At 35.3% G+C, this 23729-nt stretch overlaps 1 protein-coding gene across 1 annotated transcript in view; it reads left to right on the plus strand.

The window, feature by feature from the left end:
* The window catches only part of LOC113605895 (triadin-like), a 118153-nt gene extending 95249 nt beyond the window's left edge, over positions 1–22904 (plus strand). Inside the window, exons 5-8 of the mRNA XM_027079594.1 lie at positions 935–994; positions 10793–10846; positions 14289–14348; positions 22657–22904. Of these exons, the coding sequence (XP_026935395.1) occupies positions 935–994; positions 10793–10846; positions 14289–14348; positions 22657–22904 (422 nt within the window). The remainder of the gene's footprint in view (positions 1–934; positions 995–10792; positions 10847–14288; positions 14349–22656) is intronic.
* The last annotated feature ends 825 nt before the right edge of the window (positions 22905–23729 follow it).

The raw sequence follows: 23729 nt of genomic DNA on the forward strand, positions 1-23729 counted from the left end.
TTCTGAAGATATTTAGGATTTTCCTATAGTTGGTCTTGATTTTAGACTTCTAGAAAAATTATAAAAATGCAAATTCAAATCTACAAATGGAGAATTTAGAATATATACAGTAATTAGCACCATCTCAGACCATCTGTGGAATAAAGTTGTGATAAATAAATAAGTAAAACTCATTAGCATTTTTCTAAGAAAAACCATGGTATTTAAGATTAAGTCACTTTTCAGAGGTAGTAATCATATTTGTAAACTCTAATCTCAAATTTACTTCTATCCAAATTAACTGCAACTTCAGAATTAACTTTATTTTCTAAGCCTTGGCAATGTATGTTTACTGAAACTAGCAGCAGATTGAATATATTTGTTAAAACCTGATATTTAGAAAAAATGTAACAACTAACATTCTATGAAATGTGTCATATCTTCATGCAGTAATTATTGGTTAAATGCAATGCCAAATTTTGATTATAAACATAGCTTAGAGTCAATACTTCTGAGATATATTTCCTATTAGATAGTTGTTACAGTTCATTTCACAAATTCTTAATTTAATATGTAAAAACTAAATCTTCCTAAAGCTAAATGATATTTTTTACTAAGGAGTCTTAATATGCATTGAGAGTAATTGAAATAGAACATAATTATAATTTGTGATCAGATTCAGCACTGAAAACAGTGGCAACATTTATTGATTTAAGTTTTTAAGCTTTTTCAATAACTAAATTTTAGGTAACTCCAATTTTTTCCTTGTTTCAATAAATGAGGGATTTATGTGGCAATATGTTACAATGACTCTTTCCTTTTAGATACCTTTAAATTTGTTGGCTAAAATAATTTAGACTTCATGCTGGAATTATAATGGTTAGGTCATAGCTATGATTTATATTTTGCACATTTTCAAAAAGAGTTTTTAAAAGTATATCCTATTTTTTCCTAGAAATACACAAAGAAAAGACTGAGAAGCAGGAGAAAACTGAAAGGAAAATACAAACTAAAGGTAAGTGTTAAATTTTGTGTTTATTCTTATTTTTATTCAGGATATATATTTTGTATATTTACATGAGAAAATGGAAAGTTTTCATATTTAGTGCTCTTTTGCTTTAATTGTTGATAGTGTTTAAGTAAGTTTACTTCTAAGTAAACCGCAGGTATAAATATATAATATTTAATTACTGGAATCAAAATAACTTCAAAATGTGTTACAATCTTTCAGTTATTTATTGATACAGTTGGCTTTTGCTTACTGAGATAGTACCACAAACATATTTTTTGACTTATTAGCAAACATTTTTCCTTCTTTAATCAGTTAATATAATAGATCAGAGTTCAATTTTTTTAACTGGAATTTTTTTATGCCATGCTATACCTTTAAAATCTTTGTCATAGAAATGCAGTCATTATACTATCTCGCTGAAGACTGCTATGGCCCCAGAGTTTGCTTACTCAGCCTCAAGGGGTAGATGGACAGTGACAACATGATGATTAATATCCTTTTCAACTCAACTAAATCTAGTAACTGAAATCTTGCATTAGAGGGATATTACTAATGGCCAGCAGTGTCTTGCTCATCTTACAAGCATCACTTTTCTAAGAGTGACCCATGTAGTCATAAAACTTAAAAAGAAAACTCACAGGAAGCACAAACATTCGATAGGACATGTTTCTAAATATGCCCAAGTTTCCCCAATGGTCAGTCTCACATGATACTGGGTGAGTTAAGACAAATATTAAAATCTCATTATTGCTGTATTTGTGTGATAGAGCTGAAAATGAAAGAACTTTCCTAGGATAAAAATTGAATGTTGTCTAATATTTATTATGTCAAAAACTGACTAGTACAAAATTACCTGCACAAACCTCAAAGTTGCCAGTAATAGTTTCAAATAATAGAAGTTCTAATTAACCTGAAATTATACCAATATGTGAATCTACATTAAAATACCATGTTTTCTTTTTTAATATACTTCATGAACTTCCTTTTTGTGAAGAGCTCAAATCATTCTGCAGATATTATGTCTTTAATCCTAATATTTGAATTAGTTCCAGATTGGTCAGCCAATCCTTATACAACCAGGGACAATGAAGTTTACTCAACTGAAACCTATTTATATTTGTACTCAGGGAACTAATGTCTTATTTCTGTTCCTTTTCCCTTTTTTTTCGTTCTTAATTCCTTTGGTCAGGGAAATTGGACACAGCTCTTGGGTACGGATTGACTAAACTAGCCATCACTGAACTGGTTATGTGTTTCTATCTGCTGGAGGTTAAACAGAAATTCAATTGGTTCCACATGATTGGGGAGTCTGCTGTTTTATCTTGCAGACTGTACTACTAATTTAATAGCAATGCTCCTGGAGTGGATGTTGTGATGCAGATGGTACCATTTGCGTTTTGGACTTGGCTCTATTAGAATCCTGCTGTTAAAAGACTGAGCAGTGGGCTGTAGAAAGGGTTTTTTAAACTAGTGAGTCTTGCATAATTAAAACAGTGCATTTGGCTAAAGTTTAAAATAAATTCCTCAAAGGCTGGGCTAGAGATTGGTACCTGAATATATTTCCTGAATAGATCAAATATAGTTTGGGAAAGTGAATGTTTCTCAAGAAAGAGAAAATGGAGCTTCAGCTGTTCAACAGTGAAATGGGCTTCAGAGATACTTTTTTCCACAATTTTTTGTGTGAATATGAACAAAAATTTCATTTTACTGCTTAGTTTCCTCATACAGGTAGAATAGAATAATGCCTGCTTTCTATTCCCAAGTAGTTCAGTGAAAATAAATGTGGTTTTATAGCTGTTCCTATGTCTAGATAAATACATGTTTTCTCTATGCCACATTCTGTCAGTTATGGTTATATATGATGGATAGTTAGGAATTTAAGTTGTTATCAAAGCATTTTGAACTCTTACAAGAAAAGATACACTATATCCAAGGTAATAAATAGTAGCCCGAAATGATTATAGAGAAGCCAGCAAATATCAGAGTATAAAGAGATCTATTATACAGAAGCTGATGTATTAACTTCTATCGCACAAAATGTCTTCATCCTTCCGTATTCTTTGTCCTGAAAATTAACATCACGATTCACCCAAGTTATTCAAGCTAAAAAGCTAGGAGTCATTTTGGCCAGTAGTGGTACTCAATCCTGACTGGACTTTAGAATCATCTGGATAGGTTTAAAAATATATATATATATTCATGTGCAGACTCCATCCTGGTTCCATTAATGTTTGGGAGGTAAGGCTAGAATTCAAGTCAACCTCTTCAGATGAGTAGCCATCTCATTAATATTCTCAATTAAGCACCTAGCCTGGAGTTCAAGTATATCCCACAGAGGTTCTCTTTGGCCAACCAGTATGTTAACATAACTTATACCTGGATGTCTTTAGGTGGGACCTGCACCAATCTCCTCCACTCTCATCACTACTGGAGTAGACATTTATTTATCTGCTTTATCTCTGAAGGCATTTGAGTTCCAATCCCTGCCATAGACTTGTTGGTCTCTTTCAATACCAAAGTCCAATCCTGCATGGCCCTTTGTCATCCTCTCTCTTAATTATAATTTAGTCTATTCTCACCTCTCCTCTCCCATTACTATCCCCTCTACAGTCATCTCCCAATTAGGTTATGACAGTTACTTCTTAACTGATTTCCCTGCATTAACCCCTGAAAGCCATGCTAATCACGCTCACGGGCTTAAATCCATTTGTTGTCGTCACAGTGCTTTAGAGATAAAAGCCACACTGTCATGACATAAAAGGCCCTCATCATATGATCACTGATAGATAGCCAGTGGTCAGCTTTGTCCACTTTGCCACTTACCTTCCCTACTCTGCAAGCTCATCCACCCCCTGCATTCCCAGCTCTCCCCCTGCTCCCCTCACCACCTCACTCCACATCCCACCAACACCTCCCATGCCATAGGCAGGCTGAACTTTTGGGCAGTTCCTAAGCCAGCACTGCTGCTGTCTCATAACTCTGTGCTTTTATATACCTGTTCTCTCTGACCATCGGCCACTTGGCAGACTTCTGCTCATTTCTTTGATTCTCAGATGGAACATCTGTTCCTTCAGTAGGCCTCCTTTGCTGTCCCTCACTCTGTGGGCATTCAGGTACTCCCTCCTTGCTACAGTTACATCCTTGCTTTCAGCCTTTAAAGCATTTTGACACCAAATTTTAATTGTGAGTATATTGATCTAGCTCACTGAGGGCAGGAACTGTGTTTGTCTTTTTATATGTTCTAGGTTGCTGTTGACATTTACAATTGTGTGTTTCCTTATTCGTGAACAAAGAGATTCAGGCTCAGTGGTCTCTCAGCTTTCTATCAGCTCTGAATTTGTGTCCTTATATTAAATTAAAAATCATTCTAATATCTAGCAAAGTGCCAAACAGATGAAACACATTCAATGCATGTTGAAATAATTAATGAATGAATTAATAAAGCATTCATTTTCTCTATTTTGTTAATATTTACTTGATTTCTATGGAGAGCTCTTCCTTTGACAATCTGTGTTTATTTTCAAGTGTATACAATTATGTGGCTTTAATTGGGCCATTGTGATGGCAAATTTATTTGGTCAGAGGCAATTGAAGAATTTGGCAGTGAGCTCCATATTAAAACAAAAACTATCTGTAACATGTAATCATAAACACCCACAATAAATGTATAATAGTATAGGTTAAAGTAACACAGATTAATTTGGACAATTTGGAAAGTGCAGAAAAAGAAAGATACAAGCAAAACTCAGTTCTCCAGAGAAAAATAGTAATTTATTTTTTTACTTTCCTCTGCTTTTTCCCTCCATGTGGTTACTCTTTTATTGCATATTGTCTTGTTTCTTTTTCAATTGCAAATTTTATTGTTGGCTTCGGACACCGTTTAGGCTTCTATTTAACTATTAAACATGTCAGTATACTCATAGAACAGAGTAAACCAGAAAAGACTAGAACCTGGTGATAAACATATAACTAGATGAGAGAATTTTGTCTCTCTAGGATGGCTCCTAGCCAAAAGTAGGGCCTTTTAGGCATTCAGAGCAATAGGTGTCTGCTACATCCACCTAGGTTATCAGGTGTTTCGCTGAGGAGCTGACCCCTCAGGCACAGTGAGGAAATTTACACAGCAGAGTGTGTGCTGATGAATGGCATGTAGTTAACATCTGAGTGGGCCAGTTGGTGGGAATGGGGGAGTGTCTTGGCAGACAGATGGTGTAAATAGAAAAACTTGCTATAGCTGTTAGGCAATAATACACATTAATTTCTTTATTGCACTTACTTTGTTCCAAACACCATACTGGGAACTAAGATGCCAACTCAGATGGCTAGGTCAGGGGTCAGTCCTCAAGGAACCAGGTGGGTACTTGGTTAAAGGAGCACAAGAGAAGCCCAGTGACTAGTGTTAGTGTTCATTTCCTAGGGCTGTTGTAACAAAGTACCAAAAACTGGGAGGCTTAAAATAACGGAAATGTATTGTCTCACAGTTAGAGAGGCTAGAAGTCCAAAGTCAAGGTTTTAGCAGGGTTAGTTCCTGCAGAGGGCTGTGAGGGAGAATCTGCGGCTTTTCCCAGCTTCAGGGGCGTTTGCTGGCATTCACTGGCTTGTAGATGAATCACTCCAGTCTCTGCCTTTCCCTTCAAATGGTGTTCTCCCTGCATCTCTGTCCCTTCTTGCTGTGCATATTTGTCTCTGTGTCCAAATTTCCCCTTTTCATAAGGACACCAGTCATATTGGATTAGGAGCCACCCTACTGACCTGATTTTAACGTGATTACCTCTTGTAAAGACCCTATTTCCAAATAAGATCACATTCTGAGGTACAGGAGGTTAGGACGTCGGCATATCTTTTCTCGCTAACGTAATTAAACCCATAACAGTATCACATGCACAAAGTCAGGGCAACATTTTTCAAAAGGGTTAATAGAGAACACTCATCCTGATTGACTGGTTTAGGATCCTTTCTGAGGGACAATTAAAGGACCGGAATCATAGGCTGGCAAAGGCATAGGGCTGAAGATGAGGCTCAAAAGCCAAAGAGGGCAGGACGTTAAAATGTATCTAAATATCCTGGAGCCCTTTGTGAAAATGCTCTCAGAGCCCACAGGTTAATTTAGTTAGCCTGTGTTGTATAAATTTACTTTTGCCTTCTCTCAGCTGTACTTAATTTTCTCCTTAAAGTACAAAATATATTTTATTTTCTTCTTTGGCTGCTGTGAATGATAAACCTGTAAAATGAGAACGGAAGGCCCGATACAAAGCTATGTATCTCCTTCTGCATAGCCATTGTTTGCTTATGAGGAAATCATTATGGTTCTGACTATGGCCATGTAGCCCCAGGTGAAGGGGCAATTACCCATACAATTACATCAGACTTGAAAGTAAAACTAATCCTTTAGAATTAAAAAAATCTATTTTGTGATTGAAAGCATATGTATCAGATGAGCTTTGTAACTTTAGGTAATTTGCCTAATCTTCACTTTAATACATAAACAAATGTAATTTTATTATGAAAAAGAAGTGTGTGCATTATTGTAGGTTAGATTGTAGATAACATGCTTGGAGAATCTAGTCAGTACACTTCGGCTCATAAGAACAAGTCTGCCCAGGATGTGGGATGGACAAGGCAGCATAATCTTGTGGGGAGAGTACTAGTTTAGCAACATAATAACTGAATTGTTCTTCTACTCTGCCATGGACACTTATGCGGCTGTATTTTCTTATCAATGGACAAAGAACTTCAGGCTAATAGATCTCTTAGGTTCCTATCAGCTCTAAAATTGTGTACTTATATTAAAGTAAAAATGATAAATTCTTCCTTTAAGAAGAATGAATAATACAATCTTTGAGAATTTTCTCTACTCAAGAATGCTTTTCTACTGAGTTCATCATTATCATATAAAGTGTGTAGATCATTTTGTCTTAGCACAGAATGGAAATTCGACAAAAAAAGAAAAAAGAAACAGAGATATACACTAACCAAGAGTACATCTGGCATTTTTGTTTAGTGGTGGCTAAAGGATAATTATTTTAAATGGTTTAAAATGAATATGTATCTTGCTCTTTCATAAAAAATGATGAATTGAAACGTGTGTATATGAATTTTATGAAACTGTTTAAAATGTTGACCTATTTAAAATTTATAGACCACTTCAGGGCTAATACCTCTCTCAACAGCAGTGCCAGAAATCTGAGAAACAGAGAAATTAATTAAAGGAAAAATCAGCAAAATCTATTACAGGTAGCTGTGCTCCCCAAAGTGTTTTCTAATGCAAAGGTGTAGTTGTTACGTGCTTATCTATCCAATTCCTTTTGCTTCATACACTCAAGCTTAGTCCAGTCCAATAGCTCTGAAGTCAAATACGAGGTTCCAGAGTTTCACTTAATTAAATTTTCTTGCTAACCGTCAATTGAAGAATAGAGTAGCCTATACAAATCAGTACTTTAAAACTTTTGATGCCAACACTTTTGAGTTTTGAACTCAGAGCAGAGAGATCTGCAAAGGATTCTGACAACCTGGCCCCTAATGCCTGCTACTTGGCCCCTTGAGCGTGTTTTGCCCGTTAGGAACCCAGGGTCAGGCGCACTCTGAGCTCTGATACACTTCAGAAAAGGACACAGAGCCCGCCTGGGGGGTTGCCAGGGCCAAGAGCTGTGAAAGCACAGAGCACAGCTGGCAGAGTACTGGAGAGAGAACATATGGGGAGGGTGAGAGACGTGCTTCAGAGTTGAGCTGAGCTGAGTGTTCTGGCCAGGGAAAGGTCAGAGTCTGGGCAAGTGCGGGAACAGCAGGGCCATGCCAACTCAGATGGCAAACATCAGGGCTATTCCAACTTGTGTATTCCATTTGTTTTTAATTATCAGCATGCCGAAGGGAATTTTGTTTTTTGTAAATAAGGATGACAAACAAAGTAAGCTCTAGCAGGTGCAACAAGCTTATTTTGTCCTGAGCTAAAACTATCCTAGCTAAGATGTAACTTACCAAACAGAGCTGGTGACGAGGAAGGTACTTTTTTCTTCTTTCATATGAAAACTTCTGTGAGTTCTAAGCAAAAAGATGCATGAGCAAATGTAATTGTTGCAGCAAATTATTTTTGTTTTAGAGGGATTATTAAGGCAGTTATTGATGGTGGCACTATTTTGATAAAAGCAATTTCAAAGCTTAGTGTTTGAGCTCAGTCTTGCCAAAGTTTGAAGTTTCCATCCAAGAAGCTTCAGTGGCTCCCTGCCATGTTGAACAGCTCCCTAGAGCATGTGGTTCCAGCTGCTTCACTAAGCAGTATTATGGTACCATTTCTGAGGAGGATAATGAAATTCCAGCATACAGCACTGTGTCTGTAAATCAAAACTTCGACTGCGAGGAACTGGATTTTTCCCCAGGGTAACAGGAATAAGGCATTAATATGCTAATTTGAGCCTGAATTCAGACCCCTTACTCTTCTGATTTTGTATTAATTCTCCCATTTATACCCATGCACACGTCAATCGGAAAATCCTTTAGTGGAATGGACAACCAGCTGTTGGAGGTGGCTGAGGTCTGGTCCTTCACAGAGGCAGAAACACAGATTAGGTTTTCTCCTGGGGGTCTTGCCAATCAGCTTTTCGAAAGCACAGCTTATCTCATGCAAACTTCCTTTCCCCTAGAGAAACTTTAAAAGAGGCTTTGTTTTTGCCAAGATTTTCTTTTGCTTTTCAGCTTAATTAATAGTGATCCAAAGGAACCGAAGTAAGCTATCTGTGGCCATGTGTGAGTGCTGATGTCCTGCTCTTATTTTGTGAGATTTTTATATTGAACTTAGAAACTTAGAAAACCCAGAAGAACCATTGAATGCGGAAAGGAAAAATAATGTCTAGATGATCTACGATTTTTTTTTCTCTTCTGTTTCTCACTGGGTTTAAAGAAATTTTAACAAATTGTAAAATATTTAAATGATTGGAAGCAAGCAGTGCGTATTATATCCATACAAATCATCAGTAAATAGAATTGTACTAGAAGATGAAAATAGCTCTTCTTATAATATTTTAGAATTTCCCTTGTTCAAGAATATCTATTAAGAGTCCACGGTGAGTCAGACACCATGTGATGAGCCAGGATACAAAAATAAAACAATATGGCATAGCCCCTAAAGAGAGTTCACCTTCTTGGGAGTCAGATTTATGAACAATTGCTGTATTATTACTTAATGGATAAGATAGAATTATGCACATGGTGCAGTTGGCATATGGAATAAGTAGAGATCAACCAACCCTCTGCAGAGGAAGAGACATTTGAGCCAGGACTGAAAGGGTACATGGAACAGAGGAAATGTGGGTGTGGGAAATCTAAGTGAAGGCACAAGCAGACAGAGATGCAAAGGCATTAGGAGGGCATGTGGCATGTTTATGGAATCCCAAACATTTTGTTATAACTGGAATGTAAAGTTCAAGGGGAAATTCCTGGTAGGTAAGATTGGATTGATAAGCAAATGTCAGATCAGTAAAACAATGAAATATTTTTATATTTGATATAGCACCTACCATGTGACAGATTACCATGCTAAGCAATGAGGGAGATACTAACACTTGTATCAGACCAATGGTATGATCAGATTTTCATGTTAGAAAGGCTACTCTGAGACTCAGAAAACTCAAAATATAAGTGTTCAAGACACTATTCAGGATATTAGTGTAATAACATTTATAATAATAATATGCCCAAGAAGGACATCATAGTCCCACTTTTGAAGTGGTCTCTTTCCCCTTTCTCCTTCCTACTCCCCTACTAGGTTAATTTCTTCTCATCTTTCACATCCTCAAATATCATTTCTACCAGCAGACCTTCCCCAAGCACACAGACTAGATTGGGTCTCATTTTATACATTGATATGCTACCCTGAATATTTTCTTCACAGCAATTATTCTAACTGCGATTAACTACCTTTGGGATTATTTGTTTAGTATCCATCATCCATTAGCTTGTTGACATCATAATGATAGGGATGAAGTCTGTCTTGCCTAGCGAAGTCTTTAGCACATAGCTGGTGCTCTTTCTATATTTTCATGTAAATAAATGATAAGTAGGGAGTGTAATATTGGATAGAAGAAGATGGGTAAAAGGAATATTTAATAGGTAGGATTGCAAAAGCTTGGCAAGTGGACAAAAATGAAAAATAAAAGATGAATCCTGGATGAGTCCCAAGTTTCTAGTTTGGATAATTGGAGGTACCATTGATAAGAGCTATGACTGAATTATGGGGGAAGATTATAACTTAAATTTGAGCCCTACTATATTAATTAATTGAATCATAGCTCATATTGAATTAAATTTTGTTTTCTTTGAAAGGGTTTGGTGTCATTCCAGTTTCATTCCAGTATATTTTCAAAACCTACTTGCATGGAAATCTCCTGTAGAAGATAAACATATACTATCTGGATTGAGTGTTCTTTGCCTCAGGTTCAGAAGATTCTCTCTGTATTTTTGTCTTCACAGTTTTGGTGTTCCTCCAGTACTGAGCTGGGCTTCTTTGGCAGATAGCATAATACATTTTAAAACTTTTCCAATTCATTAAATTGAAGTTAAAGATTTGGAAAAATTGAGGGGTAGTCTTTGCAATCAGACCTGGTTTTGGTATGAGTTTGTCCTTGGTTATGAAATAAAAATAGAAATTTAAAATATCTATAATTATTTTAACCTGTGTAAAACCTCATGCTAGTTAAAGAAAGATTTCCAAAGGCAGTAGATAAGTTTTTGACATCAAAGACTGCCATTCAATCATCTTATCTTTTATTCTTTTTATTTAAATGAAAAATATTGTCTATTTCTTTCCAGTTACACACAAAGAGAAAGAAAAAGACAAAGAAAAAGGAAAACCTGAAAAGAAAGGTATGGAGTTATTCTTATTGTGGTTTTTACTCATTGGTCCGTCACCGTTTGACCGTTTCTTCTTTGTGTCCGAACTTAGATGACCATGAATTAATTTTTAAAAATTGTATTATGATAATTTTCCTTAGAATTGAATGTGAAAAGAACAATTTCTTGATTGAAGGAAATAAAATACTTAAGACTCTCAAACTGTTACCAGTTTACTTTCTGGAAATGTATCAGTTTTTCCCCTGGCAATTCTGAGATTGCTTTAGCCAACAATGAGGATATTATTTCAGAAAATAATTGCCAATTTGATAGGTAAGGAAGTGTACTTCATTACCTTAACTTGCATTCTGTGATTATATATTAGACTGGACTTAAAACTGTTTTAGTTTTTATTTGTTTAGAATAAGCAATGCACACTCATTGTTTAACACATAAAGGTACCTTGCAAAAAGCTTTCTCCTGCCTTGCCCACACACTCTGATCCCATTCCTTATCTACTGACACACACAGTAAACCGCTTTTATGAGCTCTATGTGCATCTTTTCAGAAATTCATTATGCATTTAGAAGACAATATACATTATTGTCTCTCCCTATTTTTACACAAAATTTAGTCCTGTGTTCTGTCTTTATAACAATGTACCCTAGAGATCTTGCCATATCAGTAAATAGATATTTCCCTCATTCTTTTTAAAAAGCTGCATAGTATTTAAATAGAGATATTTTCTTCCACTATATCTTTTAATTGCTTGTTATTTGTAGATTGAGGGATCTGAATGTGATTTTTAGTGATACATATTTCTTGTATAACTCTTCACACTCACTGCCCATTTCTCCTGATGATACATGTATGTGTCATTTGGGTGTACATCACTGATCTATTATGTTTACAAATATATTTCTTTTTTTTTTTTTTTTTTTTTTTTTTTTTTTTTTTTTTTTTTTTTTTTGGCGGTACGCGGGCCTCTCACTGTTGTGGCCTCTCCCGTTGCGGAGCACAGGCTCCGGACGCGCAGGCTCAGCGGCCATGGCTCACGGGCCCAGCCGCTCCGCGGCATGTGGGATCTTCCCAGACCGGGGCACGAACCCACGTCCCCCCTGTATCAGCAGGCGAACTCTCAACCACTGCGCCACCAGGGAAGCCCTACAAATATATTTCTTATATAGTTAGTTTTGTAGTTAATGTAAGGGTTTCTATCTGTGTGAATAAACATGTGTGAGTGCATATGTGTGATCTATGTATGTGTTTTAAGTTCTTAAGTTTTTATGGGGCTAGATATGTTTATATTTTCTTTTGGTATTTCTGCTCTTGAGTCTTCATCCAAGGATTAATTCAGTAATTACTAATATTCCTAAGCCTAAGTTTAAAAAATTAGGCTTATATTTCACATTTAACTTTAATTCATCAAAAATCTATTTTAACATATGATGTAAAATAAAGTTCTAACTTAATTTGATTGCTCTTGTTTTAGAATGGATCACGTCTAGGATATTTAGGCTAAATTTCAACTGATTTATGTATCCACAATACACATAGCTTACTGAGAAATTTTATTTTGTGAAACATTCCACTTAGCTAGAACGTTTTACAATGCTTAGGAATCAGATGAGTTGAAACATGCTTCATTCTTCCTTATTCTAAACTCACATTTGAAAATTTGAATTACATAGTTGTTCTTTTATTAATGTTTATTTTGTGATAATATCCATGAATTTCAATACAGCCATCTTCTTTGTTCTAGAAACAGGTGTCCATTTCCTACCTGCTATTGACTTATATAGAATTATCAGCATCAGGTTCTGTGTACTCTGACTAAATGAAATAATCTGATATTTCTTGTGATTTCTTTCCATCTTTACAATGGCTAAATACTTTTCATTGAAAAATAATTGAGAATTTGTTGCCCCTAAATTATACATTTGAAGGAAATTTGTCCAAATTCAAAAGCAGAAACAAAACACTTGTGTCCTTTTATTTACTGTATACCAATTAAAGGAGTTTGCTTTTTATGAGCTAAGTTATACTGTAGCCCAATGACCTTGAGTGAATTGTGCCCTCCTTCAGCGAATATTGTCCAAGCTGTTACTCATAACCCCAAATGGTAGTGGAGATGACTATGGGCCAGGCTGAGAGGTGGAAAGGCTGAAACCCTGGAGGGGAAGGAAACTGCTGTCTTGGTAACTCTGCAGCCGCCATGATCTCATGGACTTCAACTGGACATTGTGCCCTAAGCTTTCTATGAGGCTTACATCATCTTTCCAAAATTCTGGGGAAACCATTCATAGACTGTATTTTAAAAGAATAATTATTTAAATACATATTTTAAGCACATCATTTTCCTTTTATAATACAAGTAAAACTGATTGACATTAATATTTGTATTATATAGTTAGAGAAATGAAAATAATTAGGGCTCCAATTTTTCACTCTAATAATTTGGCTCTTTCTTTAACCCAACTATTTTAATTAAAATCTCTTATTTAATTTTCCATAATTTCTTTAACTCTCATTATTATTCTCTAATAAATACTATGTAAATGTTGAAATATGTATGGTGATTTGGGAAACTACTAAACCGCGCAGTTTAATACATTTGAAATATGAGGATAACCTGCTCATACTGTTGTACTTCTCAGAACTCCTTTACTTAAACCATTAAGAGACACAAGATTTTACTAGTCTATATAAATAAAATAGAAGTTGATAAAATAAATTTATATTGTTTTATAAACAATTATTGATTATTGTTATTAATCTATTACATAAACAACTAGAAGGTATAATGTTTCAGGTATCATGTCAAGTACCATTCAGTTAAGAAGTTGCACTCAATCAGTAATCTTTGATGGTTACCTTATAACCCATTAGTGGTTCTCAACCATAGGTGCTTCCCTTAGGAAGTATTTGGAAACATTTTGGTTGTTAAAATGTCATTGGAGTGACGGGCATTTGGTAAGTGGGGACCAGGGAAGCTAAGCATTTTTTCAGTGCATAAGACAATCCCTCATACTGAGAAATTGTTCCCTAAAAGTCAATTGTGTCCTTGTTGAGACACAGTGTTCTTAAAACTGTAGTCCTGATAGTTATTTCTTTTAATTGTAAAGACAGTGCTTCCTCCTGATAAAATGATGTATCTTTCAACAAATTCTTATAAAATTACTCTCTCTGTTTGTCTTTCCTGAAAGCTGTTATTCTAAAATTCTACTTAGAATGATAACTTTAAACAGGAGGGTGAGACTAGCTTTCAAAATGCTTTCTAAGTCTTAATGCCAAGTCTTTTAAATTAAGTTTTATACAGTTTTTATTAAATTAGTAATATTTTATTCCTGAATTGGGCTCATTAATGTCATCAATCTTCAAACTAGCTTATGATTTTGGTGGCTATAATACTGAAGTAAAGAAAATGCTTGAAATCTATTAAGAGTGTATACTAATATAAAATTTTCTGTTTAAGCAATTCACAAGGAAAAAATTGAGAAAAAAGAAAAACCAGAAACAAAGACAGTGGCAAAAGGTAAATGATACTTTTTACTTTAAAAGATTACATTTTGAGTAACAGGTAGCTGGATGATTGTACGCATTCACCATTTCCTTTACATAAAATTTAATTTGGCCTTACACTTAAAATTTAATATCTAAAAGAATAATAAAACTGAATACTTAAAATAATAGAGCATCTCCAAATGTGAGAAGAAAATGAAGAGCTTTCCCATATGTGGGGGGCAGAATTTTGGTCCCCATTACCTTCATCCCTTGGTGGCATCCCCTTAGCTAGGTTACATTACATGGTAAAAGGAGTTTGCAGAAGTAGTTAAGGTGGATCTAAAATACGGGGATTATCCTGAATTATCTAGGGCTCAGTGTAATCTCGCGAACATTTAAAAACATAGAGATGTGGCAGAAGAGAAAGATTTGAAGTGTCAGAAGGACTTGGGCCCTCACTACTGGCTTGAAAATTGAGGGAGGTACATGGAAAGTGTGAGAAGGGAATGAATTCTGCCAACATGTTGAGTAAGTGTGGAAGCCAACTCTTCCCCAGAGTATCCAGTAAGAAATGCAGCCCTGCTGACAACTTGAGTTTAGCACTGTGGACCCTAAGCAGAAAACCTATTTGAGCCACATTATGGCAAGACTTTTGAACCGTGGAAACCAGAAGATATTAAATGGTTGCTGGGTTAAGCAGCTAAATTTGTGGTAGTTACTATAACAAGAGGAAACCAGTGCAACATATCTGGTTTACAGTTTGGATCAGTATTACACCTTGAATTTAATTTTAGAACACTAAAATTAAGGATTTCTTTTTCCAAGAAGGATAATGCATCAACCTGATCAATATTTTAAGCATTGAGGGCCTTAACTGTCTTGATAATACACCAAAGAAAAAATCAGTTAGAATATCAACGTAATGTTATAAACTTTGGAAGATTACATCAACTAGTTTTTATTCTAAGTTTGTCTACAAATCGTTTGATGTTAGAAAAATACAGGTTCTGATAGTTCAGTCTTATCTACTAAATTCAAATTGCTTCCTCATATTTTATTTATATATATATTTTATTGAAGTATAGTTGATTTATAATATTGTATTAGTTTCAGATATACGGCAAAGCAATTCAGTCATAAATATATAAATATATTTTTCTGATTCTTTTCCATTATAGGTTATTATAAGATATTGACTATAGTTCCCTGTGCTATACTGTAAATCCTTGTTTATCTAGTTTTTATATAGAGAAGTATATCTATTAAATCCATACTCCTAATTTATCACTCCCCAACTTGCCCTTTAGTAACTATAAGTTTGTTTTCTATGACTGAGTCTGTTTTCTGTTTTATAAATAAGTTCATTTGTATTATTTTTTAGATTCCATATATAAATATGTCATACAATATTTGTCTTTTTAATATTTTTATGTTTTAATTTTAATTAAAAAAATTTATGTTTTTTATAGAAGTATAGTTGATTTACAATATTATATTAGTTTCAGGTATACAACATAATGATTCAAAATTTTCATAGATTATATTCCATTTAAAATTATTATAAAATATTGGCTATATTCCTGTATTGTATCCATGTACCTTATTTACTTTACATGTAATGGGTTGTACCTCTTACTCCCCTACTCCTATCTTGCCCCTTTTCCCTTCACTCTCCCAACTGGTAAACTACTAACTTGTTCTCTATATCTGTGAGTGCCCCACGTTTTGTGTTTTTAATGTCATGTTTTACATTTTCATGCTTATACCTTAACCATTTATTGCAGTTATAGATGAATTTATGAGTTTTTTGTCTTTTAATCTTTGTACTAGCTTATTTAAGTGGTTGATCCACAGCCTTTACTATACATTTGCCTTTACTAGTGGGATTTTTCTTTTCCTATAGATTATTATTTCTTGTAGCTTTTTCTTTTCCACTTAGAGAAGACCCTTCAACGTTTCTTTTAGGGCCTATTTAGTCTTGATGAACTATTTTAGTTTTTGCTTTTCTGAGAAGTTCTTTATCTTCCTTCAGTTGTAAATGATAGTCTTGCTGGATAGAATATCCTAGGTTGTAGGTTTTTTACTTTCAGCACTTTAAATATATCAGGTCATTCTCTTCCGGCCTGAAAAGTTTCTGCAGAAAAATCATCTGATAGCCTTATAGGGATTCCCGTGTACAACTCTTTGTTTTTTTCTTGCTCTTTTAGAATTCTCTATCTTTAATATTTTCCATTTTAATTATGATATGTTTGGATGTTCATCTTCTTTGGGACCCTCTGTGCTTCCTGTACCTGGATATCTGTTTCCTTCTTGAGGTTCAGGAAGTTTTCAGCCATACCGTCCTCAAATACATTTTCAACCCCTTTCTCTCTTCTCCTGGGACCCCTATGATGTGAACACTGGGTTGTTCAATGTTGTCTCAGAGGTCCCTTAAACTGTTCTCATTTTTTTAAATTGTTTTTCTTTTTGCTGTTCTGATTGGGTGATTTCCATTATTTTATTTTCCAGATCTCTTATGCGTTCTTCTGTATCACCTAGTCAGCTGTTAATTCCTTCTAGTGTGTTTTTCATTTCAGTTATTATATTCTTCAGTTCTGATTGGTTCTTTTTTATATTTTCTAGTTCCTTGCTAAAATTATCATGGTGTTCATCTATTCTTTTCACTAATTCAGTTAGCATTCTTATTACTAATGCTTTGAACTCTTTATCTGGTAATATTTATCTCTGATTCATTTGATGTTTTTTCAGAGTTTTTTTCTTGTTCCTTCATTTAAAACAAATTCCTCTCTCTTCTCAACTATCTCTCTGAAATTAGGTGGAACAGTAACCTATCCCAGTCCTGAAGGGGTGTCTTTATGTGGGAGTGCCCCTATAGTCTGCATGTGCCAAGTGGCTTTGGAGGGAGGGCTGGATCTGACGTGAGCATGAGTCTCATCTTGCCCCATGTTGTGCAGGCAGCTGTCACCGTGGTAGGATGTGGAGCTGGAGATGGAGGGTCTAGGGCCAGAGCCAGGTGTGAGCCTGGGCTTCTCCTCTGTTCAGAGGCTAGCACCACCCTATAGGGGACTGGATCAGGTCCCAAGTTGCTGGAGGAGAAACCCTGATGTTTGGGACCAAGCTGGCTCTGTTCCCTCTAAGTGTGTGCTCTCCCTGCTCTGGGCATTGGCACCTTCAGCACAGAGTGGAGCAGTGCTGCAGCAAGAGGGGCTGGAGTGTGTACTCAGCATTATTCAGGGTGCAGGCTGGGGTGGTCCCAGCACCCCAGTCAGAATTCTGGTCCACTCCCCATCTGCTGCCTCCATAAATGCCAGGAATGACTGCTGTCACCCAATTAAGATGAGCCAGCTCTATCCTTTATAACCATGCACTCTCCTCAGCTGTGGCAGCCTTTGCCCTAGGGTAGAACTGCACCACAGAGCAAACTTGGCTAGAGTGGGTGCTCAGCTTAGGCTGGGGCATGAGCTGGGGTAGTCACTGGAAACCGGCTAGAATCTCAGACAGTTCAGTTTGCTTCCTCTGCTTTGTTTCAGGAGTAAGTGAGCATGTGTGTACCAGAGCAGAGTCTAGGTTTCTTACAGCCCTGCTGTTAGTCCCACTGGTTTTCAAACCAGCTAAGGGGACTGGTACTCCTGGTGTCAGACCCGAGGACTGTGGTGACTGATATGTGTTTCGAACTGCTCGCTCCCCAGGGGGTAATCTGCAAGCCTAGTTAATCCTTCTCCTCTTCTGTGTCCCCTTCTAGAGGTACAGGTCACAACCTAATTGCTTCTCTTCCTACCTGATTTTGTGTGTATCTTTCTTAGAGGCTTGGTTGTAAAAAAATCTTTCTGCCAGTCTCCAGTTTGTTTTCAGTGAGAATTGCTCCACATGTAGATGTACTTTTGGTGTGTTCATGGGGGCAGGTGAGCTCTGTGTCCTCCTACTTGGCCATTTTATCTCCTGCTCCCTCCTCGTATTTTAAAATATAGGTTTTATGTGATCAGTATATTTTAGAAATCTAGTATATTTTCAAGGGTCTAAGCATGTAGATAAAAATTGGAATGTATTTTCAAAATTTAATGTGTTTATCTACACAATGTAAAATAATTAGATATTTGAGGCAGATATATTTTTTACTAAATGTTTCCGTGAGGTAACCAAACATTTTATTGAAGTTAAGATGGATGAATTGAAACTTAAAGCTAGTAGGGATGTTAGAGATTATCCCAATTAATTACCTAACTTAACAGATGAAGAAATTTACTTCTGGGGAGAGAAAACAATTTGTCCAGATTATAAAGCTAGTATGTAATTGAACTAAGACAAAACCCCAAGTGAGTATAAATCAAGTATTCTTTCCAAAGATAATTAAATAAAGTCCTTCAAGCATCCATTATTCCTTTAACAAATATTTACTTAATACTGTATTAATCCTTTCTTTATGTGTAAAAAATTACCGCAAATTTAGTGGCTGAAATCAACACACATATATTATCTCACAGTTTCTGTGGGCCAAGAATCTGGACATGGCTCAACTCAGTCTTCTGCTTTACAGTGTCTCACAAAACTGAGATCAATGTGTTAGACAGAGCTGCAGTCCCATCTGAAGTCTCAGCTGGGGAAGAACTATTTCCAAGTTCATTTAAATGACTGTTGGCAAGATTCAGTTCCTCAAGGCCTGTTGCATGAGAGTCTCAGTTCTTCCTGGCTTTTGGCAGGAGACCATCCTCATTTCTTGCCACATGAGTCTCACCAATATTTCTGGCTTCATCAAACCCAGCAAGAGCGAATCAGCTAGCAAGAGAGCAAATTAGCTAGCAAGACAGAAATAACAATCTTATGTAAAGTAATCATGGAAGCCACATACTGTGGGTTAGCAGCAAATTCATAAGCCAGCCCATATTCAAGGGGAGAGGATTATACAAGGGTATGCATACCAGAAGGTGGGAATCGTTAAGGGCCATCATGAGTCAGCCCGGCCTGCTGAAAATCACAAATACTTTAATAAGAATATAAGTGAGAGAGAGAGAAAGTTAAGCAACTGGTAGTTCCTTAATGAATGAGAGTTGAAATGGGTTATTTCCTAACTCCCAAAATGTATAGTATGTTAGTATGTTTATTGGGTAATGTGGTTTCCCTACTTTAAGACATTTTGATTCTGGTTCAGATGCTAACAGTTATTACTAATTCCAAAGTTGGATCAAATATGCTGATGTCATTCTTTTGGTTAGACCATTTGTTTTCCATTTGATAAAAGTCTTAAATTAAATGTCTTCCTAAACTGAGCTGGGTGATTTGAACATGACAATTCTTTTTGCTTTTTTGTTCCTAAATGAACTCCTAAGTGCAGATGTCACTTAAATTCTTTTTGAGAAAAATCAGGAAAAGTATTTGGTACAAAATTTAAGAACACCTACCCAGTTTGATAAAAATAAATATAAGTTGGGTGTTGCTTTAATTTTATGGTATTTTCTACATTATATCCACATCATTGTTGAGTTCTCACCCATTTTTGTTTAAATGTGAGGCAACATTATCTATTTCAAAGATGAAGATCACTAAAAATGTCTAAAATAGATAGAGAAAAATTTGTTATTTTTATACTTAAAACCACTGATAAAAATGAATTTGTTTTTTAAAAAAAGAATTTGTTTTAGATGTAGTCTTGTGTTTAAGAAAATTACCTTTACTCATTTATAAATTATAATGGCACTAAAAGTAGATCTTAATTTCACATATCTTTAATTTCATAGTACAAAGCTAAGGTTAAATCAACTGCTACCTACAAGAAGTAGCTAGGTGCCATTTAGGGTAACCAAAATAATAATTTCACATATAAAAAGTATAAGCAAAAAAACAGTTGGCAAATTTTCCAGGTTGTTTCAAGCCCATTTCTAAACACATATTTACATATGTAATCTATATGTCAGTATGTTGTACACATGATCTGAACATAGTGAAACAATTACTGTTTTCTCTTCTTGATTGTTCATTCATAAACATGAACAAAATTGTTCATTCATAAACATTTATTCTTTGTTTTCTCTGAAAAAAGCACTGTGTTAGTTAGACATTATGTTGCTACAAAAATGAATAATATAGTTCCTATCCTCAAGTTGCTCTCAGTATGGTAGGGAAGACAGATATGTGAACAGCCATCTGTAATACAAGATAAATAGTAGGGAATAACGTGTACCTAAAAAAAAGTTGAGACAAATTTAATCTCGGGTGAAGAAATGATTAATTCCAATGGCAGAGTCATTTGCTGCATATGAATTGAGCACAAAGGGATTTTATATGTGTGTAAAATATGAAAAACATAGACAGTATAGCTTGGTAATATTTGACATGTGGAAAATACATGAGATATTTTTTAAAAAAGAAAGTAGCCTACTGGAGGAAGAAACTTTTGGAAAGATGCTATGAGAGGAGAAATGATGAAGCCAGAAATCAGAGGGTTTTGTGGTTTTGTTTTGTTTTCATATTTTTTTAATTGGGTATCACAGGCTTTTAGTCAGCTCTCCTCAGATAGGAACATTGTCCCGCCAATCTTCAGACCACTGGCAGCAGGCTCTGAGCCTAGGTCATGCTAGGCTCTCTGGAGGGGTTTGTTAGGTGAACATATGTGGATTGTATGACTCTGAGGTGCTGTTGGCCATCTCAGAGGAACTTTCTCTCCAAGCAGAAATGAATAAATATTTTGGTGTGGGGTCCTGGAATGATGTTGATTTAAAGTCATTTGCACAGAGCTGATGGTTTCAGTCATAGAAATGTATGTGTCTGCTGTAGGAAGGAGCAGAAAGCAGTAAAGGAAACTTAGAAAAGGTTTAAAGGGAGTAGAAGAAAATCCCCAGTTGACTGTAGTCACAGAAGCCACAAAGATGTTGGAAGTTTGTGGAGTAATTGGGTGATGCTTCTATGAGAGTTTTATGGTCAGTAACTTTGGGAAACAGTGGGTAGCATAATCTCCCTCCTTGAAGATTCTTAATGCACTTTAGCTTTGAGGAATTCCATAGTAAAGAAACCAGTTTAGCTTAAGTGTTTCCCAATTTATTTTGATAGAAATATCCCCTACCCCTAACACAGCATCAAGATTTCCCTGCGAAGTTTAACAGTGCTTTGGGAGGTGTGAATCCATTCAGTTAAATGCAGCACCACAGGTGATATTGTGGTTTCACAAGCATCAAGCATTAGCATTTTCATTCTTCTCTTTGCAGGACTTCATAATATTATCTTGTCATAGTCTCAAATCCTAGCTTAGTGTACTAAAGTCAAGAGACTTGATTATAATATTTTCATCAGATTCTTCAACATGAGTCACAATAAAGGCTACCCATTACATGGGCAAATGACATTAGAGGGTCCAACACTATAGTAGACTTACTATGAAGTCTAGTGATTATGTGTGATCCCATAGAATAAATAATGTCCAATATGCAACTTCTATTACAAACACTTTCCACAAATGTGTACTATATTATTATTGCTTTTTTAAAATAATTGAAAGATTCGCAGACTGATTAGTTCACATTCCCAGTTCCCTTCCCCCAATACATGTAATAATATCAGAATAAAATATGAATGTATAGAATATATGTATATGTATCATAATTCATATATATTCACATATATGCTAATTTATAGCACTTTCTGTTTTCTAGGATATATTTAAGGGCTTTAAAAGTCACCTGAATTATTATTTTTCAATTAAGATAAGCAGGAGCCAACATCTTAATTTTGTTCTCTTTCCATCGCTTTAAAGTCACATCATTAGAGACTGAATGTCTGAGTTATCCCTTAATGGATTTTATTGTTTTGTTTCTATTAGTCATTACCAGTGGAAATAATTTTACATTTGCCTTCATAATAGTTACCTTTAAAAAATATTGTGTTGACAATTCAGTTTCTTGAATGACTTTTAAGATATTTCAGTTGTGGACAAAAATGATCATATTGTTTTAAAAGGTCTCTTATTGGGCTCTTTGGTATGGACATGGCTTTTCACTGAACATGTCTATATATATACTTCCCTCCAGAATCCAAATGCTTCCTTGTTGATATACTTAGTTCCTGACTACCTAAAAAGTAATGTTTTCATGTACAAATTAAGAAAGAGTCCAACTTTCAAGTTAGTTACATTTTTTTAGTAATCTAACATGCCACTTCATAAACTATATAAAAATCAAATGATAGTCACAAGTATTTATGTCAGTGACACAATTGTTTTGTTTTTCTGTTCTCTTTCTTTTAAAAGTGTTCTTAACAACCAATGAAAGATGAAATGCTGCATTGGTTAAATATATGTATGTGTATATATATATATATATATATGTAATTCAACTTTTCTTTAACTCATACAGAAGAGAAGAAAGCTAAGACCAGAGAAAAGACTGAAGAAAAGATTAAAAAGGAAGTGAAAGGTGCAAAACAGGAGAAGGTGAAGCAAACAGCTGCAAAAGTAAAAGAAGCACAGAAAACATCACCTAAGCCCAAAGAGAAGGACAAGAAAGATGCTGCAGTGGTGTCCAAGCATGAACAGAAAGGTAAACATTCAGAGGAGGTGGCCAGAGGTTCTAGGAGAGTATTGGGCAAGAAACAGATGCAGTGAAATTAAAAACTGAAAAAAGACCAAGATCAGACTTTACGTGGGAGTAAAAGACTTGTATAAGTGAATATACCTGAAAGGAAATACAATAATTTGGGAATTAAAATTTGTTTATAGAAATACTAAACTATGTTCACATATCTAAAGATGCATTTTGAAACATTTTTAAAAGAGGATTTGAGTTAGTATCTGAAGTTATTTAAAGGACACATACTCTGTCCTTTGTGTACTCTTTGAAGAACAGCAATGCAGGAAACTGAGAATTCTCAAGGAGTTTATTAAGGGGTGTATGTTCAAATGATATACAATAAGTATCATAAAAAGTATCCACACATTCCTGTAGCTCTGCACGAGCATATAATTTAGAATATACATTGAATTATTAAATCCAGTTTGTCCAGTGACTAAATTTATCACCATAGAAAGCTCTGTATCTTACATATTGTGCTGCTTTTCAATAAGAGTGATGTAAAACTTAACATCCGTACTTCATAGAAATAGAGCATTTACATGGCGGTGGAATGTAAACCTGATATTCTTTAAAGAAAGGTACTTGTAAGCATAAAAGGGTGGAGTTTTAAGAGGTCAGCTGAGGGCTGTATTGTCACACATCTCTGGCCCTTGTTGAATCTTTCCTTCCCTAAATCCACTCCTGGTTCCAAGTTGCTACAGTCCTGAACTTCCCCACACAGAATGTGGGATTTGCTCTGTATAGACTATTCCTATAAATGTTTTTTAGGGGTGTTGCAAAATAAAATTTGTCCTTATTCTGAGAGTTTTAATAATTTTATTTGAGGGCTAAAATTAAGGAATTGTTTCCATAAGATT

Source organism: Aethalodelphis obliquidens, unplaced genomic scaffold (genome assembly GCF_003676395.1).
Source record: "Aethalodelphis obliquidens isolate GAN/ISIS:26980383/991018 unplaced genomic scaffold, ASM367639v1 scaffold3, whole genome shotgun sequence".
NCBI classification, from domain to species: Eukaryota; Metazoa; Chordata; class Mammalia; order Artiodactyla; family Delphinidae; genus Aethalodelphis; species Aethalodelphis obliquidens.